Here is a 16,509-nt window from a genome sequence, read left to right on the forward strand (position 1 = left end):
CATGGCCATGAGCCATGTGGGCTAGTGCAGGGGAGCTCGCCCCCTGCAATACTATAGGAGTCTGGAGCTAGTAGCAAGAGAGAGAACCAAGAATGTTCCTTTGTCCAGGAGTTTAAATATTCAGGTTTCTCTCCCTTGCAGTGGCCATGCCTATTCTGGCTATGGATTTGCTCCCAGGTGCAACTGACCATTAAGCACTTCCCATATCACCCAGACCTTACTATGCATGCGTCTATGGTCCCGTCCCTTCCCCCAGCAATCTGCATGGAACAGACTTGGAGAATGTGAACTGCAGCTTCCTGGCAAATGGCATGCCTATATTGTCTAGTCTTTCCTTTATTCCTTTCCTGTTATTTAATAACCAGGCTATTATAACAATGTCATTTATACATGGTTTCTTCCTGGATATTTTTTTCCGCTAATAAAACATCACAACAAAACAACTACTTCATAATATTAAGAGGATTAAGAGGTAGGCATAGCTTTACTACTTGAGTTCTGATTTTTGGCCTGATTCCTTTTTGGAAATGGTGAGATTAGAGAAAGTACGTATTTGAGAGGTCTTTTTCAGGGAACAGAGCCAGGTGAGTGCAAAGAGTAGAGCCAGTGTTTATGACCTGGTGTGAAGGAGTCAGCACCCAGCTTTGTTTGTGCTCCGTAAATGGGTAATGACCCTCGGACATATGGGATCAGTGGGATGCCTACTAGGAAGTTTCTTGAATATAAAAGCACAATCCTTTCTGCTTCTCTATACGTACTTACGTACTTACGTACTTACGAATGTTTTGCTTTCAAGTGAGCTTTCTTCAGCTAGGGCCAGGGGCAGCAAACTGCAGCCCGCAGGCCAAATCTGCAAGTACCCACCACTGTTTTGTATGGACTGTGAGCTCATTGAAATGGTTACAAAATATCAAAATTATTTCATGACATATGAAAATTACCTGAAATTCAAATTTCACTGTCCATAAATAAGGCCTTACTGGGACAGGGCCATTACTGGTCTGTTTACACGTCATCGGGACTACTTCTGCACTACAATGGCAGAATTGTATTCTTGCCTGAAATGATTCCTCTCTGGCCTGGGAGCTAGAGGACTTAGACTTTTCAATTTTGCTGAAGCCTTTGACTTCTGCCAACCTATATACACACATGTGCAAGTATATTTTTACATATATTGTTTCTAATTAATTTAAATAAAAATGTTACTTCCGATTTCTTTTTTAACCATCTTTATGACGCGTCTGGCATTTTCTCTGCTCCTCAATAGCATGTATGATATCAAGGGTACAATATGTTCTTGTTCTATGCTAGAGACTGTGTCGTCTTTGACAAGCTGTCTCCCACTTACACACAGTACATCAAATATATCTTCCACTCTCTATGCGGCTATACTGGAATTCTAATGGCGTTTGTCAATTTCTCTCAATCTACTATCCATGTCTTCCCATTGCTGCTCCCGGTTTTGTTGTTAGTTTGTGCTGAGTTCTCCACGACCTCCGTACTGTCAACCAATTCACTAAACTTATCTTTGTTTCTAGCCAATCTAAGGTTTAACTTATCTATTGATCTATTTTAGTAATTAAATGACTATATTTTAATTTCTAAGGCATATGATCGCTTTTTTAGTATCATCTGTATTATTTCTATTTTAAAATAATCTTTTTTGTTTACTTTTCAGGATTTCATTTATTTATCATTATGAGGACCTTAAGCAACTTAGTTTTAAGTCATTTTTAGTATGTTTCATAATTTTCATTTTTACTTTAAGTGAATTCATTTACCAATCATCTTTTCTAGCTTTATGTGTGTGTGGTTTTTTTTTAAATTATGATTTGTTTGGAACAAGAAATTTTTTTTTCTCAGTCTCTCCTCTCTCTTGCTCTTTCTCCACACCCCTGTGCTTCTCTCTCTGTATAATTCTTCTGCGGTTGTTCCCATCTGGACACATGGGTCCCCAGTGGAGAACTAAGTCATATCCTAGTGGTTCAGAGATTTGTCCTTTGATGATGTTGCTGATTTAAGCTTGCTCAGTAGGTCATATCCAAGGTTTCCCTCCTCCCTAAGCATACAGCTCCTTGTAAACCATAGATCATAAAGTGGTCAAGAGCAGAGTCTTTTCTAGAATCCTTGTAAAATCTGTGAAGCTTGGTTTGTAACCCAAACCCTCGTTTGAATCTGTCTTCCTAACAATTGTCTCCTTATTTATACTGAGCATGTAATTAAATGCTCACCAGAAAACCAACTTTGATTTCCATTGCCTGCTTCAAGGCCAGCCTGGACAGCTTTGCCTTCTCTTCTGTTTCTGACCCTAGAGGTATTTATCTCATGCTGGTGTCTGGTATGTCTTCCTGGTGGTCTGCTTCATATTTTATCAATTATTTCTATATGTTTAGAGCAAAAGAGGTACCACAAAATAAGAATTACACCTGGCATTCCCAGGCCCCAGTATTTTCTGGAGTTGTAAGTCCTGGCTGCTGCATCCCCTTGGCCTGCTTCTTGTCCCATAGATATTTAGCCATGAGGCACCTGCTAAGCTGCTTACAGGATGTTTATGCTCTAGCTGAGGACATAAAAGTCTAGAACATGATGAGCCAGTGGTTTTGTGGGGTGCCATCCCAGTTCCCTTCATTACTGTGGCACTTATGAGAGACATCTTGCTGTTGAATTAAGACTGCTCACAGCCAAAATTGTTTTTAACTCCATTGACTACCAGTAAGTAGCGCCCATATCTAGAGGCAGCTCATATCTAATTTCTGGTCAATGATGTGGGGGTTGGGGTGAGGCTCAGACCCCTTGCCTCAATTCTAGAGGACTCTAAAAGGCCACTCTGGCTCCACAGCTCCCCAAGGACCAATGGATGGATCCCTACAAGTGCATTTCTGTCCAGCTTCTCCCTTGACTCAGTCCTGCCTCCCTCACTTCCCACCTGGACATATTGGTTCTGTGGCAGAGGGCTCTCCCCAATAACTTCCTGCACCCCAATCTCGATCTCAGAGTCTGTTTCCTGATAACCCAACCCAGGACAGCAACTAACATTATAAGATAAATATTCCCTAGTGTCAGCCATACACAGTATGTAATATTCGAGGTCCCTTTGGGTCAACGGTGTTGAGGAAGAAATGAGACCTGGTCATGAATGATAAATTTAGAAGGGGGGTTGGAGTGGACACTTGTGAGGTTGGCAGCTTCATGTCTCTTACCCTGTCCCTGAGCTGTCATTCCTCTGTACACCCAAAGCATCGTTTTTCTCTCTGGCACCATTTTTCTCTCTGATTGTGGTGTCAGTTTCATTATGGGGGAACCTTTTAGAAGAGATTATAACACTTTAAAAGTTATTAAATAATAACACTTAAAGCCAGGGTAATAAATGATAGATCCAAATGGGGAGAAGGAAAAAAAACCCCAACTCTGTTGGCTCCAATAATGTGCCAATAAAAATATTGGGAATAGAAAATTGAGCTTTTGCAAGGGAGGATTAAGAGGTGGGCTGCAGTGGGGAATTCCAAGTTTCACTTGGAGACATTCACTGGAAGTTTTTAGTCCAATTTGTGAAGGCGGGAAGAACTCTGGGGGAAATGAACTTGTCATCCATTCTTCCGCTGGCTTTTGTAGTGTTCCCAGAAGCCTCTCTGTGATTCACTGTTTAGCAAAAAAGGGCCTTTAGGAGTGCTGGAATGACCTCAATGATATTTCAAATACACTCAGTAGATGTATATGTTTTCTCTCCATTTATGTTAGTTTGATATTAATGAAATGCCCATCTTTTCAGTCAAATGGTTAGTATTAGCAACTTCATATAGTCCACTTAAAAAAACTTGACTGCTTAATTTATTTTGAAGTCTCAGCACACTCTTTCCAGCTAAAAGGTGTCTATATTTAACCTCATTGTGCATTGAAAAGATGCAACTTATGAAGCAACAATAGTTTATTTTTGCAAGCTCTATTTGAGGAAATATATCACAAATAAAGTAGATTAATAAAACCCAAGTTAAAATTTATTGAAAAAAACTGTACTTCCTTTCCTTATTTATTATTTCCATTAATATTAAATTTCTTCTGCTTTGACACTGTAATAATAATAAAAAATAATGTATAAATATACAGTTTGGTACCATGTCATTCTGGCCAAAATTGCTTGTTTTATGAATCTATCTGGGTAATTTTTGCAAATCATCTCAATGTAACCATACATATTTTTTATCCTTTTTAATATATGCCAAATTTTCTTATGTTTCTAATTATGAGTGATTATTAGGTGACATATCTTTGGATAATTTGTATTTCTTGTATAAAAAAGAGTGAGTATTCAAAACAAATGGGCAACATAATATCCTCAATTATTTCTGTACACACAACATATTTCTGAAACCAGAGAAATAGAAATCATTTCTGGAAATGCCAGGAATTAATTAGAGCATGACTGTAATTAGGTGTGTGTGTGTGTGTGTGTGTGTGTGTGTGTGTGTGTGTACAGTATCTTTTATCCATTTCTGTTCTGTTGTTCTTCAGACTAAAGTTCCAAGTTTTCCTTTGGTACCATTTCTTTGCAGCCTGAAGAAACTACTCTATTTTAACATTTATTTTTAGGGCCGATATCCTCGTTACAAATACTCTTAGTTTTCCTCCAACTGAGAATGCCTTTTCTGCCTTCATTCTTGAATATTATGTCCACAGGTTATAGAATTCTGAGTTTAGTTCTTTTCCTTCATAACTTTAACGAAGATGTTCCTCTGTAACCTGGTTTTCATAGTTTATAGTTAAAAAATACGTGGATATTCAAATAGTTGTCCCCTGCGTATCTATGTGACATTTTTGTCTTGCTGCTTTCAGGAGTTTTTCTTTACCTTTGCTTTTCTTTAGTCATTATGTGTCTTTGAGTAGTTTCTTTGAGTTCATCTTATTTGGTGTTTGCTAAGCTTATTATTGGTAAATAATGTCTTTACCAAATTTGGGGACATTTTAGCTATTATTCTATATTTTTTTGCACCAGTCTTTCTCTTATCCTTTGATAACTCTAGTGACAGTGACAAATGTTAGGCCTTTTGATCCTCAGTTTCCTGAGAGCTTATTAATTTTTATTTCAATAGTTTGCTCTCTGTTATTCATACTGGATAACTTCTATTAATTCCTTCAAGTTTACTGACTCATTCACTCGTTATCTCTATTCTACTATTGAGTCAATCAAGTAAATTTTAAAATTTCATATATTGTTATTTTTCGGTTCTAAAATACTTTCTATTTCTCCATTGACAACTTTGATTTTTCTATTCCTTTTAAGGTCACTTACCTTTACTTCAGGGAGTGTGGTTATAATGGATATTTTTAAATTATTTTCAACATCTGGGTGATTTTAAGGTTAACTGTATTGTCTTTTCTCTTGAGAATCAGTCATATTTTCCTGGTTTTTGTATTTTGGTATTATATCTTTCTTCTTGTTAACATGCAGAGATTCTTTATCTATTCTAAATGTGAATTTCTTGTACATCTTGGATGTCCTAACTAATCATTTGTGTGTAGATTTTATTTATGGTGGCATTTGTTGAATCTTAATGCAGTTAGAACTCTCTCTCTCTCTCTTTTTGCTTTATAGTTTATGTTGTTAGGTCTTGTTTTATAAGGCAATCTTCCAGAAATGGCACAAAGTTATCCCATATTTTCAACTATTAACTTAGAATTTTACCTTTCATATTTAGGTCTTTATTCATATGGAGATCACCTCTGCGGCAGGGACCCAGCATTTTTTTTCTGTGTTTATTGAACCAATTTTTCATTTGCTAGATAGCCTCTTCTTTCCTCTTGATGTAAGGAGTAAAGTTTGATATTTATCAAATTCATATAGTTTTTTTCTGAGCTCCATATGATATGCCATTTGACTTTTCTTCCTTCAAAGTTCCTATTTGTTTGTTAGTCTATTTTAGTTTTAACTTATGGGTTTATAACACACCTTAATGTTTGTTAAGACACACAAACCTCACCCACTTTTGGTCTTATTTCTCAAAATTTTATAATTGACCTAGCAATTCGTAGACTTTTATTCTTCCAGAGATATATTTTAAATAAGTTTGTTGACTTTTTCAAAAAATCTTTTCATATATATTTTTAAATATGTTTGTTGAAGGCCTAAAAGTTTCTTCACCAATTTAATTAAAATTACATTGAATTCATAAAATCAAATTTGGAAAAATTTGACATTTTTTATCACATTAAGTCATCTGATTCATGAATATGAAAAATCTCTTTATTTACTCAGGTATTCTTATTTGTTTTACTATTGAGTTTTATAGTTTTATCCATAAAGGTCTTGTGTCTTCTTTATTAAGGTTGATTTTGAGATACTTGTACCAGTTAGGGTTCAACCTATAGGAATTGGCTTATACTATTGACTATGTAACAGGCTAAGAAAGTCCAAAATTTATAGGGCAGGTTTCTGTCAGGAATAAAATTAAAAAAATAAAAATAAAATAAAATTTGTGAAAACAGTGAGTTGATTATGGACTTTTAGCACATCTGTAAATTTACACCAACATCTAGATTAGTATTTGATTAAATAATTGGGGACTGTAGCCTAGCCAACTGACACATTGACAAAATCATTACAATACAGTTTTTGTTGCTAATTTAAGTTGTGTTTTTGGTCTCTTATTTGATTATTGTTCATGTAGAGGGGCTGTATTGATTTCTGTAAGATGATCTTGTGCCTGAATCATATTCTTGTATTGGCAGTAGATTTATTGACATTTCTATGTAGATAATATTATCTAAAAGTAATTCCATTTGATCAGTTTACCTGCAAGTAATTCTAGTTATTTCAATTCTTTATGTTTTTCTTACCTTATAACATTGACCAGTATACCCAGTGATATATTAAGTGGAATCCATATCAAGTGTCTTTGATCACTATCTATGCTGTTCCAGTTGGTTAGAAAATATCTTTTTTTTTAATAATTTGTGGCTATGTTTATAAGTAAAATGGCCTTATAATTTCCTTTCTTTTCTAGACTTATTTAGGTTTAAAATTAATGTTAATTTTAAACCTAAATAATGTTAATTTTAAAGCTAAATAATCTATCTTTGCAAATATTTTTGGAAACTTCCCTTTTTTCCTACTCTCTGAAACTACCTTTATTAGATAGGGATTATCTGTTTCTTCAAAGATGACAGAACTCTCTTATATAATTTTCTGGGTTAGGGGAAAATTTTTGGTTTCATTTTGTGGTTTCATTGTTAATTGTAAATTTTTTCAAGGGAAGTAAGATAGCTTTTATCTTTATACTAATAATTAAGGGGTAATTGTTACACTTCATATACCTTGAGTCAGTTTACATTATAGATTATATAGAAACATGTTTTATGTGGAACTGTACAAAGGTGAGCATGAGTGTCTTTCATCTTAAGTTCTTTCAAAATCTCTGTGCTTTTGTCCCCTCAGGACACACGGGACGGTTGTTAAAGTCTCTGTGCTTCACCAGTCTTTCCTTCCTGATACTGCACATCATTTTTCACATCACGTTGGCTAGCCTCGAAGCTCAACACCATATTACACCTGGTTACAACTGTGAGTACTAATGTGTTTTGGATTATGTATATGCACAATAAAGCTATGTGTCATAACTCTCATAGAAATCTATGTAATAATTATATTATCAAATTTATGACAATTTTTGGTCATTTGGCAATCCTAAATATTATATATACATATAGAGACACTTTGTCATGGAGAACTGGGTAATACTAGCAACTTAATTAAATGAATCTTCAATGTATATTAGATATTAGACCCCTATCTGTATGTAAGACATTCTCATTGGGCATAATCCCCAAAAATCAACATTTACATATAGTCCCTGAAGCTTACAGTACAGCTAATGAGATAAGACATGTACAGTTTCTAACATGATAAATAAGACTATATAAAAGTAGAATACCATTATACCCTTTAGTGACCTAAATCCTATTCTGAAGCACAGTATAAAAAAGATTTTATATGTCTTTATGGGAAAAATGTAATGACATATAGTTTCTTTTTAAATTTGGGAGTTCTGTGTTCCTATTTATAGGAAAGTAATGTCTTATATGCATTATATTTTGAAGTGGTGATAATAAAAATTCAACACATGTATGCTTTATCTAAATAGTATCATCTTTCCAAAATTAACCTGCCATCAGTTCAATTCTACTTAAGTTTTTGAAGGATGTATGATTGTGATTTGAACAAAAAAAATAGAAGCATTTCAAATAGTTGGGATATAATTCATATGTTTTAAGTTAAGCCTCAAGAAACCCTGAAATAATTGAAATACTATCTCATAAAAGGGTAATATGCAAATTAACCATCATTCCATCACAAAGATGGCGGCCCCCATAGCCACAAGCTGGCGGCACCCAGTCCTCTCAGCCCCACTGGAGTCTCCTAGTCCCGGGGGGGGGGGGGGGGTGTGGGGGGGGGGGCAGCTGAGAGCGGCAGCATGATTGTCCTTGTGGAATACTTGCTTTGTCGCTGTGGTGATGAGGCAACTGTTCCACCCCAGCCACGGAGGGCCTCTGGGCAGAGGGCACGGAGTGGCCGGGGGTGGGGTAATGCTTGCATTGTTGCCCCGGCGACGAGGCAAGCATTCCACACCCAGCCACGGAGGGCCTCTGGCCAGGCTGGGCGCGGAACACTTGCGTCGTTGCAGGCCGGGCTAAGGCCCCCCCTGCCCCCCCCCCCCACATGAATTTCGTGCACCGGGTCTCTAGTAGACTATAATAAGTTTTCAATTGTCAGTTTTTCTTTGAAGAAATCATTTCTGAGTTTGAAATTTCCTGATCTTCATAAGTGCAAGTATAAGTAATTTGAAGTAAATCTATGCTTCCCTGTAAAATAAAATAAGGTCAAATTCTTTACAAATTAGAGTATTAACATATACATAATGAGAGATTCTTTAGTAAAACCATACTTATAAACTATTGAGTAACTCTCACTGGGTAACTTGAGAGAGCTAAACTTTACAGAGTTAAAGTTTGTATTCATTTTGATCATTTTTTTGAGATCAGAGTTTTTTTATTTAAGATCTGGTTATTATTTTAAAAATTAAAATATAATTTATATACCAGAAAATTCACCCACTTAAAGAATGTAATTCAGTGGTTTATAGGTTGTGCAATAATTGCCACTATCTAATTCCAGAACACTTTCATCACTCCAAAAAGATACCATGTGCCCATGAACAGTTACTTCCCATCCCCTCTTGACCCACCCTTAGGCAACCACCAATTTACTTTCTGCTTCTACTAGATTTACCTACTCTGGACATTTTATGTAAACACAATTATGCACCATGTGATATTTTGTGTCTGGCTTCTTTCTCTAAGCATAATGTTTTCAAGGTTTGTCTATGTTGTAAACATGTTTCAGTTCTTCATTCCTGTTCAAGGCTAAATAATATTCCATTATTAAGATGTGTTTTTTTAATTTTTGGTAGAAGTCACTTTATTATTAAAAACTTTATAAAATACAGTGTTTAAACATAAATAGAACTTGCAGTGATAAAGAGCATTTATTACATTTGGCCAGTTTCAAATCATTTTGGATTTAGTAGAAATGATATCAGTGATATTTTGTAGTGCTTCTCATTCAAAAATCATTTGCATATCTCTATATATAAAAGCCTAAGTGACCGAAGGACCGAAGGACCAAATGACTGGTTGACCAGTCGCTATGATGTGCACTGACCACCAGGGGGCAGATGCTCAATGCAGGAGCTGCCCCCTGGTGGTCAGTGAGTTCCCATAGCAGGAGTACCACTCAGCTGAACGACCCATCCTGGCGGCCCAACAGCCCAGTGGCAGCCACACACTCTCTCAGTAGTCCTGCAGGTCCAATCTGCGGAGAACGGGCTAGGTACTGATGGACAAATGCCGCTGGCATGATCCCAACAGTGCTGCTGGCCTCCTGGAAGTCAGCCTCGGCACGCCAGCTGCTTCCCCTCCCTAGATGCTCTGAAAGGAAGAAATGATGTAAAAGTGGCCACCAGGTTGCTCTTGACAACCAGTGCAAATGTCAACTGGACAGATCCAGATCCTGGGCTGGCAAGGGCATCCCATGGCCTGCCCGGAGGGTGATCGCATCCTGGCCCCACCCCCACACCCCTCGGGAAGGGCGCCAGACATAGGGCTCACAGCTGGCGAGTGCCACTGTGGCGCTTCAAGCCTTTCCTGATCAGGACTGACTGGGCATGAGCCTGTGGCAGGCACAATGGGGCTAGGACAGCCATGGGCAAACTACGGCCCCGGGCTGGATCCGGCCCCTTTGAAATGAATAAAACTAAAAAAAAAAAAGACCGTACCCTTTTATGTAATGATGTTTACTTTGAATTTATATTAGTTCACACAAACACTCCATCCATGCTTTTGTTCTGGCCCTCCGGTCCAGTTGAAGAACCCATTGTGGCCCTCGAGTCAAAAAGTTTGCCCACCCCTGGGCTAGGATGAGCTTGTGCAGCAGGCAGGAGTGGCAGGTAGCACTGGGCTGCTGGTTTCAGCCCAATCCCCACAGGCCATGCCAAGGGACCCGACCCACGCACAAATTCATGCACCGGGCCTCTAGTCTCTTAATAAGTCATTCCCAGAACTATAAGGAAGAATTTTGAACCTTAAGTGTTGTCTGAATGAAAGGCTAGTTCACAAATAATGAGTTTCTCGTCTCATGAAATACTGTGAAGTATTGAATCACAAGTATATTTCAAATAATCAAATTTTTAAGATTTGAGTTTATAAATATATATATTGCCTGCTTTTACAAATAATTTTAGGTGCTGAGTGGTAGTGCAGAAAGGATTTACTGGCAGTTTCTATATTAGGAAGTGAAATTCATAGTTTCTTCTGATTCAGAGAGACTAGGTATTTATATTATTATTCAAAATGATGATTTTGCACAATTCTACAAGAGTCAAAATAAAAAATGTAATCTATAATCATAAAAGCATAATATGCTAATTAGACCAGACATCATTCCAGACATCCTTCCAAACGACCTTCTGGACAAAGCCGGGGCTGCGAGGGAAGCCCGGGTCCCAGGTGCCTGCTGGTGGCCAGAGGGAAGCCCGGGTCCTGGGTGCCAGAGGGAAGCTGGTGCCGGCAGCTGGGGGAAGGAAGGCCTACTCTTGCACAAATTTTGTGCATTGGGCCTCTAGTAAGTAATATTAAAACAATGTTCCCTTTCTTACCTTTATAAATGTATTTACCTGTATAAGTTCTCCCCTATAGGGTCTAGAACCAGTGGTTCTCAACCTTTCTAATGCCGCGACCCTTTAATACAGTTCCTCATGTTGTGGTGACCCCCAACCATGAAATTATTTTCGTTGCTACTTCATAACTGTAATTTTGCTACTGTTATGAATCATAATGTAAATATCTGATATGCAGGATGTATTTTCATTGTTTGGGACCCACAGGTTGAGAACCACTGGCAGAAAGACATACAAATTTTAACACACACACACATACGTTAGTTCTTCCTTTATCTTCTAAATCCAAGGCAAGGATTCAAATTACTTAGCTACTCTGGATGGTTCCTACATTAATATTGCGAAGAAGTCTGAATTTCTCAGTGGCGAAGGTGTAGGCATCTCAGGTGCAGTCAGAGCTAACCTCCTGACATGCCTCTTCCTGGGCATTCCTTGTAACTTAATCTTGGGGAGTTATACCTGCCTCTTCTAACCTCAAAGCCTAAATATTTGGGCTTCTACATACCAATGCATTTCTATGTCTGTCTCAGAGATATTTTGATTCATGCACCATTGCCCTCTATTGTTATTCTTCACGCAGTATCACTTGAACATGTCCAGAACTAATGTATTGTCCTACCTTTGTTTTTGTTTTTTGACGTTCCATGAAGAGCCATTCTAATAAAGTCATGAGATAAACTTTATTTCTACCAGGTTAGATTCTAATTTAAAGTTTATTTCTACAAAAGTTAATGCTCCAATTTGAAATGTTGGTATTCCTGGTGAAGTAACTAAGAGAGAAGGGATGTACTAAAGATTGAGTTTGAAAAGGAATTTGAGCTCTTTACTTCCAGCCATAAGCACCTTGAAAGTGGGTTTACAGAAGTCATAAATTTCTTCTGAAAAATGAGTGATGCATGCAACAGCATTGGCTCATTGGGTGTTAGAGATTTTTTTTGGGTTAGTTTCATGTGCAGCATTTAAAAGTAATACATTCTTGAAAATGGATAAAAGAGAAGGGCAAACAAACTTCAGAGCTTTGCAAACTAGTTTGGTCCAAGATTGACACAGACCAGGTTTTCAGCCTAGAGCATTTTTTAATGATCAAGTTATATAAAATCCTGAAAACACTGTTAGAGTGGGTAATGGAAACACTGACTTTTAATTTAGAGTTGACTTCACCTCACTAATGTTATTGTTTCTTGAGCATTTGGAGTTTTGATTACACCATCAGAGTTGTAAACACAAACTCGGCTATTTTGATATCCCACATTGGAAGTTCGGCCTCTCTTGGCATTGGTAGATGTAAAGTAGCAAAATTTCAAATGAAAAGACAAAAAGCATCTTGGCCAGCAGTGTTGTGCATTTTGAATGCTTTCTCTGTGTTGAAGACATTGGTAAAATCAAGTGAAATAACCCAGACAGATTGGGTTTCCCAATCATATTCAAGTGGTATTCAAATTCAGGACCACCAAGTGTTCATTTATATGTTTAATTTTGTTTTCCTAACTCCTCCTCTCCCCATTTAAAACTCACATACCCTCAGCCTTATTATGCCAAAAGCTCCCAGTATCCCTCAGGAATCTAAGACTCATGTTTGGGGGACAACAGTAGCATTTATAAATATTGAGTCATTGAAAGTTCTTGTTCCCCCAGAGCCCCGTGAATATTAACTGGCAATAGTAAAGACTTTTGCAAACCCGCCTATTTAGTTTTTGACTAGCTGGCAGGTTTGTTAAAGGTGCCATTGTGCAGAACTGAAACTTAACACACCTCCCCCTCTTTCTCTCTCTCTCTCTTTCATTTCCAAACGGTGCTCTTACAGGTAAGTGAGGAAATCGACGGGGCAGGGGAGACCACTGTAAAATTTCCTCAAACATATGTTGTGTCGCTTACTAAAATATTTTCATTCCATCAAAACTATACTATTTAAATAAATGTAAACCCGGTTTCAATTATGTCATTACAGATTCCATAGAAGTAGTTTGTCTGACTGAGTGGTGAGTGTGTGGCAATGTTAGTGAAATTTTAAGGCCAGTCTGGATTCTTGTGCCAACGCATGTTACTGATTGAAAGAAACTTTTGAGTTCCAAACTATAAAGGAAAAATTCATGGTGATAATAGCTACTATTTGTAGAGTACCTACCAGCTATAGGGCCCCCGGGATCATTATATTCCGTTTGCAGTTAATGACTATGCTTTCCTAGTTACAAATTAGCTTCAATATTCTTTTAAGTAAGGAACTCCATACACACGATCCCATTCATTTTTTAAAGGGGACTTTAGGATGGGCAGGGCTGTGCAGATAGACAGCTCTGCACTGTCCGCAGGCCTGAGGAAGAGAATGGGAGCCGCAGGCTGTCCTAGGCACTGATCTCTGGCTGGGCAGCCTCTTCCAGGCTGGATCCATCTGGGGACAGGGGAATCACTCTACAGAGAGGACAGTCTGCCGGCCAAGACTTGCACCTGTAGGACTGTGCCTTTTATGATCTCTCTTCTCCAATGAGGTACCTAGCATTGCCTAGCCTGCATGTAACCTTGAGGTAGGGATGAGGGTGATGATGGATGAGGCAAGGATGAAGGGGGCAGGGATGAAGGTAGCACTGAGGGTATTTCGTGACAAAGAAACAGGCTCTGTAAGTTGCCCACAGCCACCAAATGTCTGAGCTGGAATGTGAGCACTGAAGTGTGGGACTTTGCATTTTCTTTCCTCCTCTTTGTGGAACTCCTCATTTATCATCTGTTTAGGATTGGTTCCTCCATTGCACGTCCTAGGACTTTGGATTAGTATAGTTTCAAAGGACTTAAGTAAGAGTTTCTAGTATTTAGTCCATGATCTTCTCTTGTTTGGATATTGTCCTTATAATTAATTTACTATTTCTTTGCTTCATTCAATTGCAACATTTATTGCTAGATTAGTTTTCCCCTGGGGGTCAGCCACCTCAGATGGCTGCTTTCTTCCCATGTGGGGGAGGGGAATTTAGAGTCTCAACTTTTCTCATCCTAATAGAATGGTTCTAGAACTCACCCAGAAGCCCATTGACCAAGAGGTTAATAGGCCTTAATAGTGCTTAATCCATGGGGGTGGGGGAGAGGGAAAGAGATTAACCAGGGAATTATATGCATAAATGCATAGCCCAAGGACACAGACAATAGTGTGGCAAAGGCTTGGGAGGGGCAGAGGGATGGGGGCTGAAACAAAGCAGATATTTGTAATACTTTCAACAATAAAAATAAATAAAAACAAAAAATAGTGCTTAATCCTGATGTCCTGCTATTGTCAAAACACATGAAGTTCTCAATGCTGAGCCCCCAGGTATGACTCAACAACCTGTGACCAGAAGACTAAAGGATGGACATGGGCCTGGTGGTTCAACATCTCACCCCAGAGACGGTGGGGTGGACTCAAGGAGTGAGCCACTCTGGCAGACACTCTGCCTTCCAGTGCCAATGGCTTGTCTTGTGGCACATAGACAGGAATTCATCCCAAGCTGTGCTCATCATTGATCATGTTAATTGGAGGTGGACCCCTCCATTTTCAGTCACCCTGATGGGTCCAACCTCATAAAAAATAATTGCATAGCCTAAGGATATTCTTTATTTTTATTTTTCATGTTTGACAGTGCTGTGGAAGGCAGAGTTAATATTTATGAAGTGGGAGATAAAATATGTAAAGGGAAACTAGACCCACACTTGCTTTAAGAGTTTTTGGGTTTTTTTATAATTACTTTCTGCCGCCTGCTTTCTTAGGAAAGCTGGCCTGGAGGCTCTGTGAGGCGGCCTCTGGGAGAGTCTTGATTCTTCCCATCTCTTTTCCTTCTTCGTTCCCTTGCTAGCTTCCTAGCTTCCCGAAAGCAAGTACTACCCCCCAATACAGCAATTTAAGAACAAAAGAAACCAGGAAAACCTCAATTAAGTTGTAATTCTTCTGCCATCTGTCCAGGATGAAGACCCCACTCTGATTTCCTCAGAACTACCCTAATGTAAAAGCTTCTGGGTCACATGCACACCTTCCAATCACACTTATAATACGTGAATTTAGCCGTAAGTGTTATCTCCTCCAGCCCTTGGTAATTGAAACAAAAGCTTTTTTTCTTCCACCAACACACTTTGGTACATGCCAACTACGCTCAGCACTGTGGGCAAGGCTGTTCAGCCTAAGGCTGGTTTATGATCTGTAGACGGGACGGAATGGAAAGCATTGCAGAATGAGAACTCTGGTAACATGATAGTTGATGCCGTCTACTTCTTGGAAGAACAAATACATTCAGTTTTTACAAGCAAGAGAGAGATTGAGGGGGTGGGACCATGTGGAAGAGAAACTCCGTCAGGATGAAGATCTCTTAGGCCAGTGCCTTGTTGATATCTTGGCTTCTCTTGGAAAGTCATATAGTGACGCTTAGTTTATATAGCAGTTTTCAAATAGGACATCTCATTTTATTGCAAGAAGTATTTTTCATGAGAATTATTTATACTTACTATTCAATATATGAGCAAATTTAGGACTGTGGCAAGTTACTCATCTCTGTGTCTCTCTCTGCCAGGAACTTGCTCCCTCTCTCTGCCCTCCAGGTGCCTGCTTAAAATCTTACTGGTAGTTGTTGCCATTTCCTTTCTTTTCAGATCCTGTGGGAACATGAGAGTGAGACTCACACATGAGGACTTTTATTTCTCTTTAAAAATCATATATCAAAGAAAGTTGGTATTGATTTTCTTTGTTGAAAGGAAACTTGATTTCCATTTGGGTTTGGGGAAATTCGGAATGAAAATACAAAAGGCAAAGTTGGAAGTAGCAAGGATGGAAAGGAGAAAGGGAGTTGTGAGGGGTGGGTGTGCTTTGGCAAGGCGGCCTCATTAATAATTAGGGAGGGGAAGAAAAGCCTACAAGTGAATAATAGTCATGCCATTGACTTCTCGAGCTCATCTGCTCCTCACCAATCTTGCTGTAAGATAAAGCACAGTGCAGGAAATTTAAAATGATTTGGGATCGATCGTGTTTGCTTAAATAACAATTTCCCTAACCTCGGTTTCATGATGCAGCATTTCTAGTGTAAATTATTTACCATAAAAGCACTAAGGTGAGTCTGTGTGGTATGGGAATAACCTTAACCTCAAAATTATAGACAGATAGCATAAAGCTTTAACAGTGTGTTTTCATACTCCTGGTGTAATGGAAGGATATTTCAAGGGCATAATGGAGGCAGTGAGATTGGGCCATATATAGTCATCACATTCCAGAAAATATTACTTGTATGACACTCATGTAGTTATCCTTAGAATTATAAAACTGATTTATATTTTAGGG

The 16,509-nt window shown here is 38.3% G+C and overlaps 1 protein-coding gene across 5 annotated transcripts in view; it reads left to right on the forward strand.

Moving 5' to 3' along the window:
* Positions 1-16,509, forward strand: part of PIEZO2 (piezo type mechanosensitive ion channel component 2) — a 342,209-nt gene that overhangs the window by 116,818 nt on the left and 208,882 nt on the right. For all 5 annotated transcript variants that reach the window (XM_036322510.1, XM_036322514.1, XM_036322512.1 and 2 more), the window contains exon 3: positions 7,430-7,555. In XM_036322510.1, coding sequence (XP_036178403.1) covers positions 7,430-7,555 — 126 coding nt within the window. The remainder of the gene's footprint in view (positions 1-7,429; positions 7,556-16,509) is intronic.

This window comes from Myotis myotis, unplaced genomic scaffold (assembly GCF_014108235.1).
Source record: "Myotis myotis isolate mMyoMyo1 unplaced genomic scaffold, mMyoMyo1.p scaffold_m19_p_9, whole genome shotgun sequence".
Classification (NCBI taxonomy): domain Eukaryota; kingdom Metazoa; phylum Chordata; class Mammalia; order Chiroptera; family Vespertilionidae; genus Myotis; species Myotis myotis.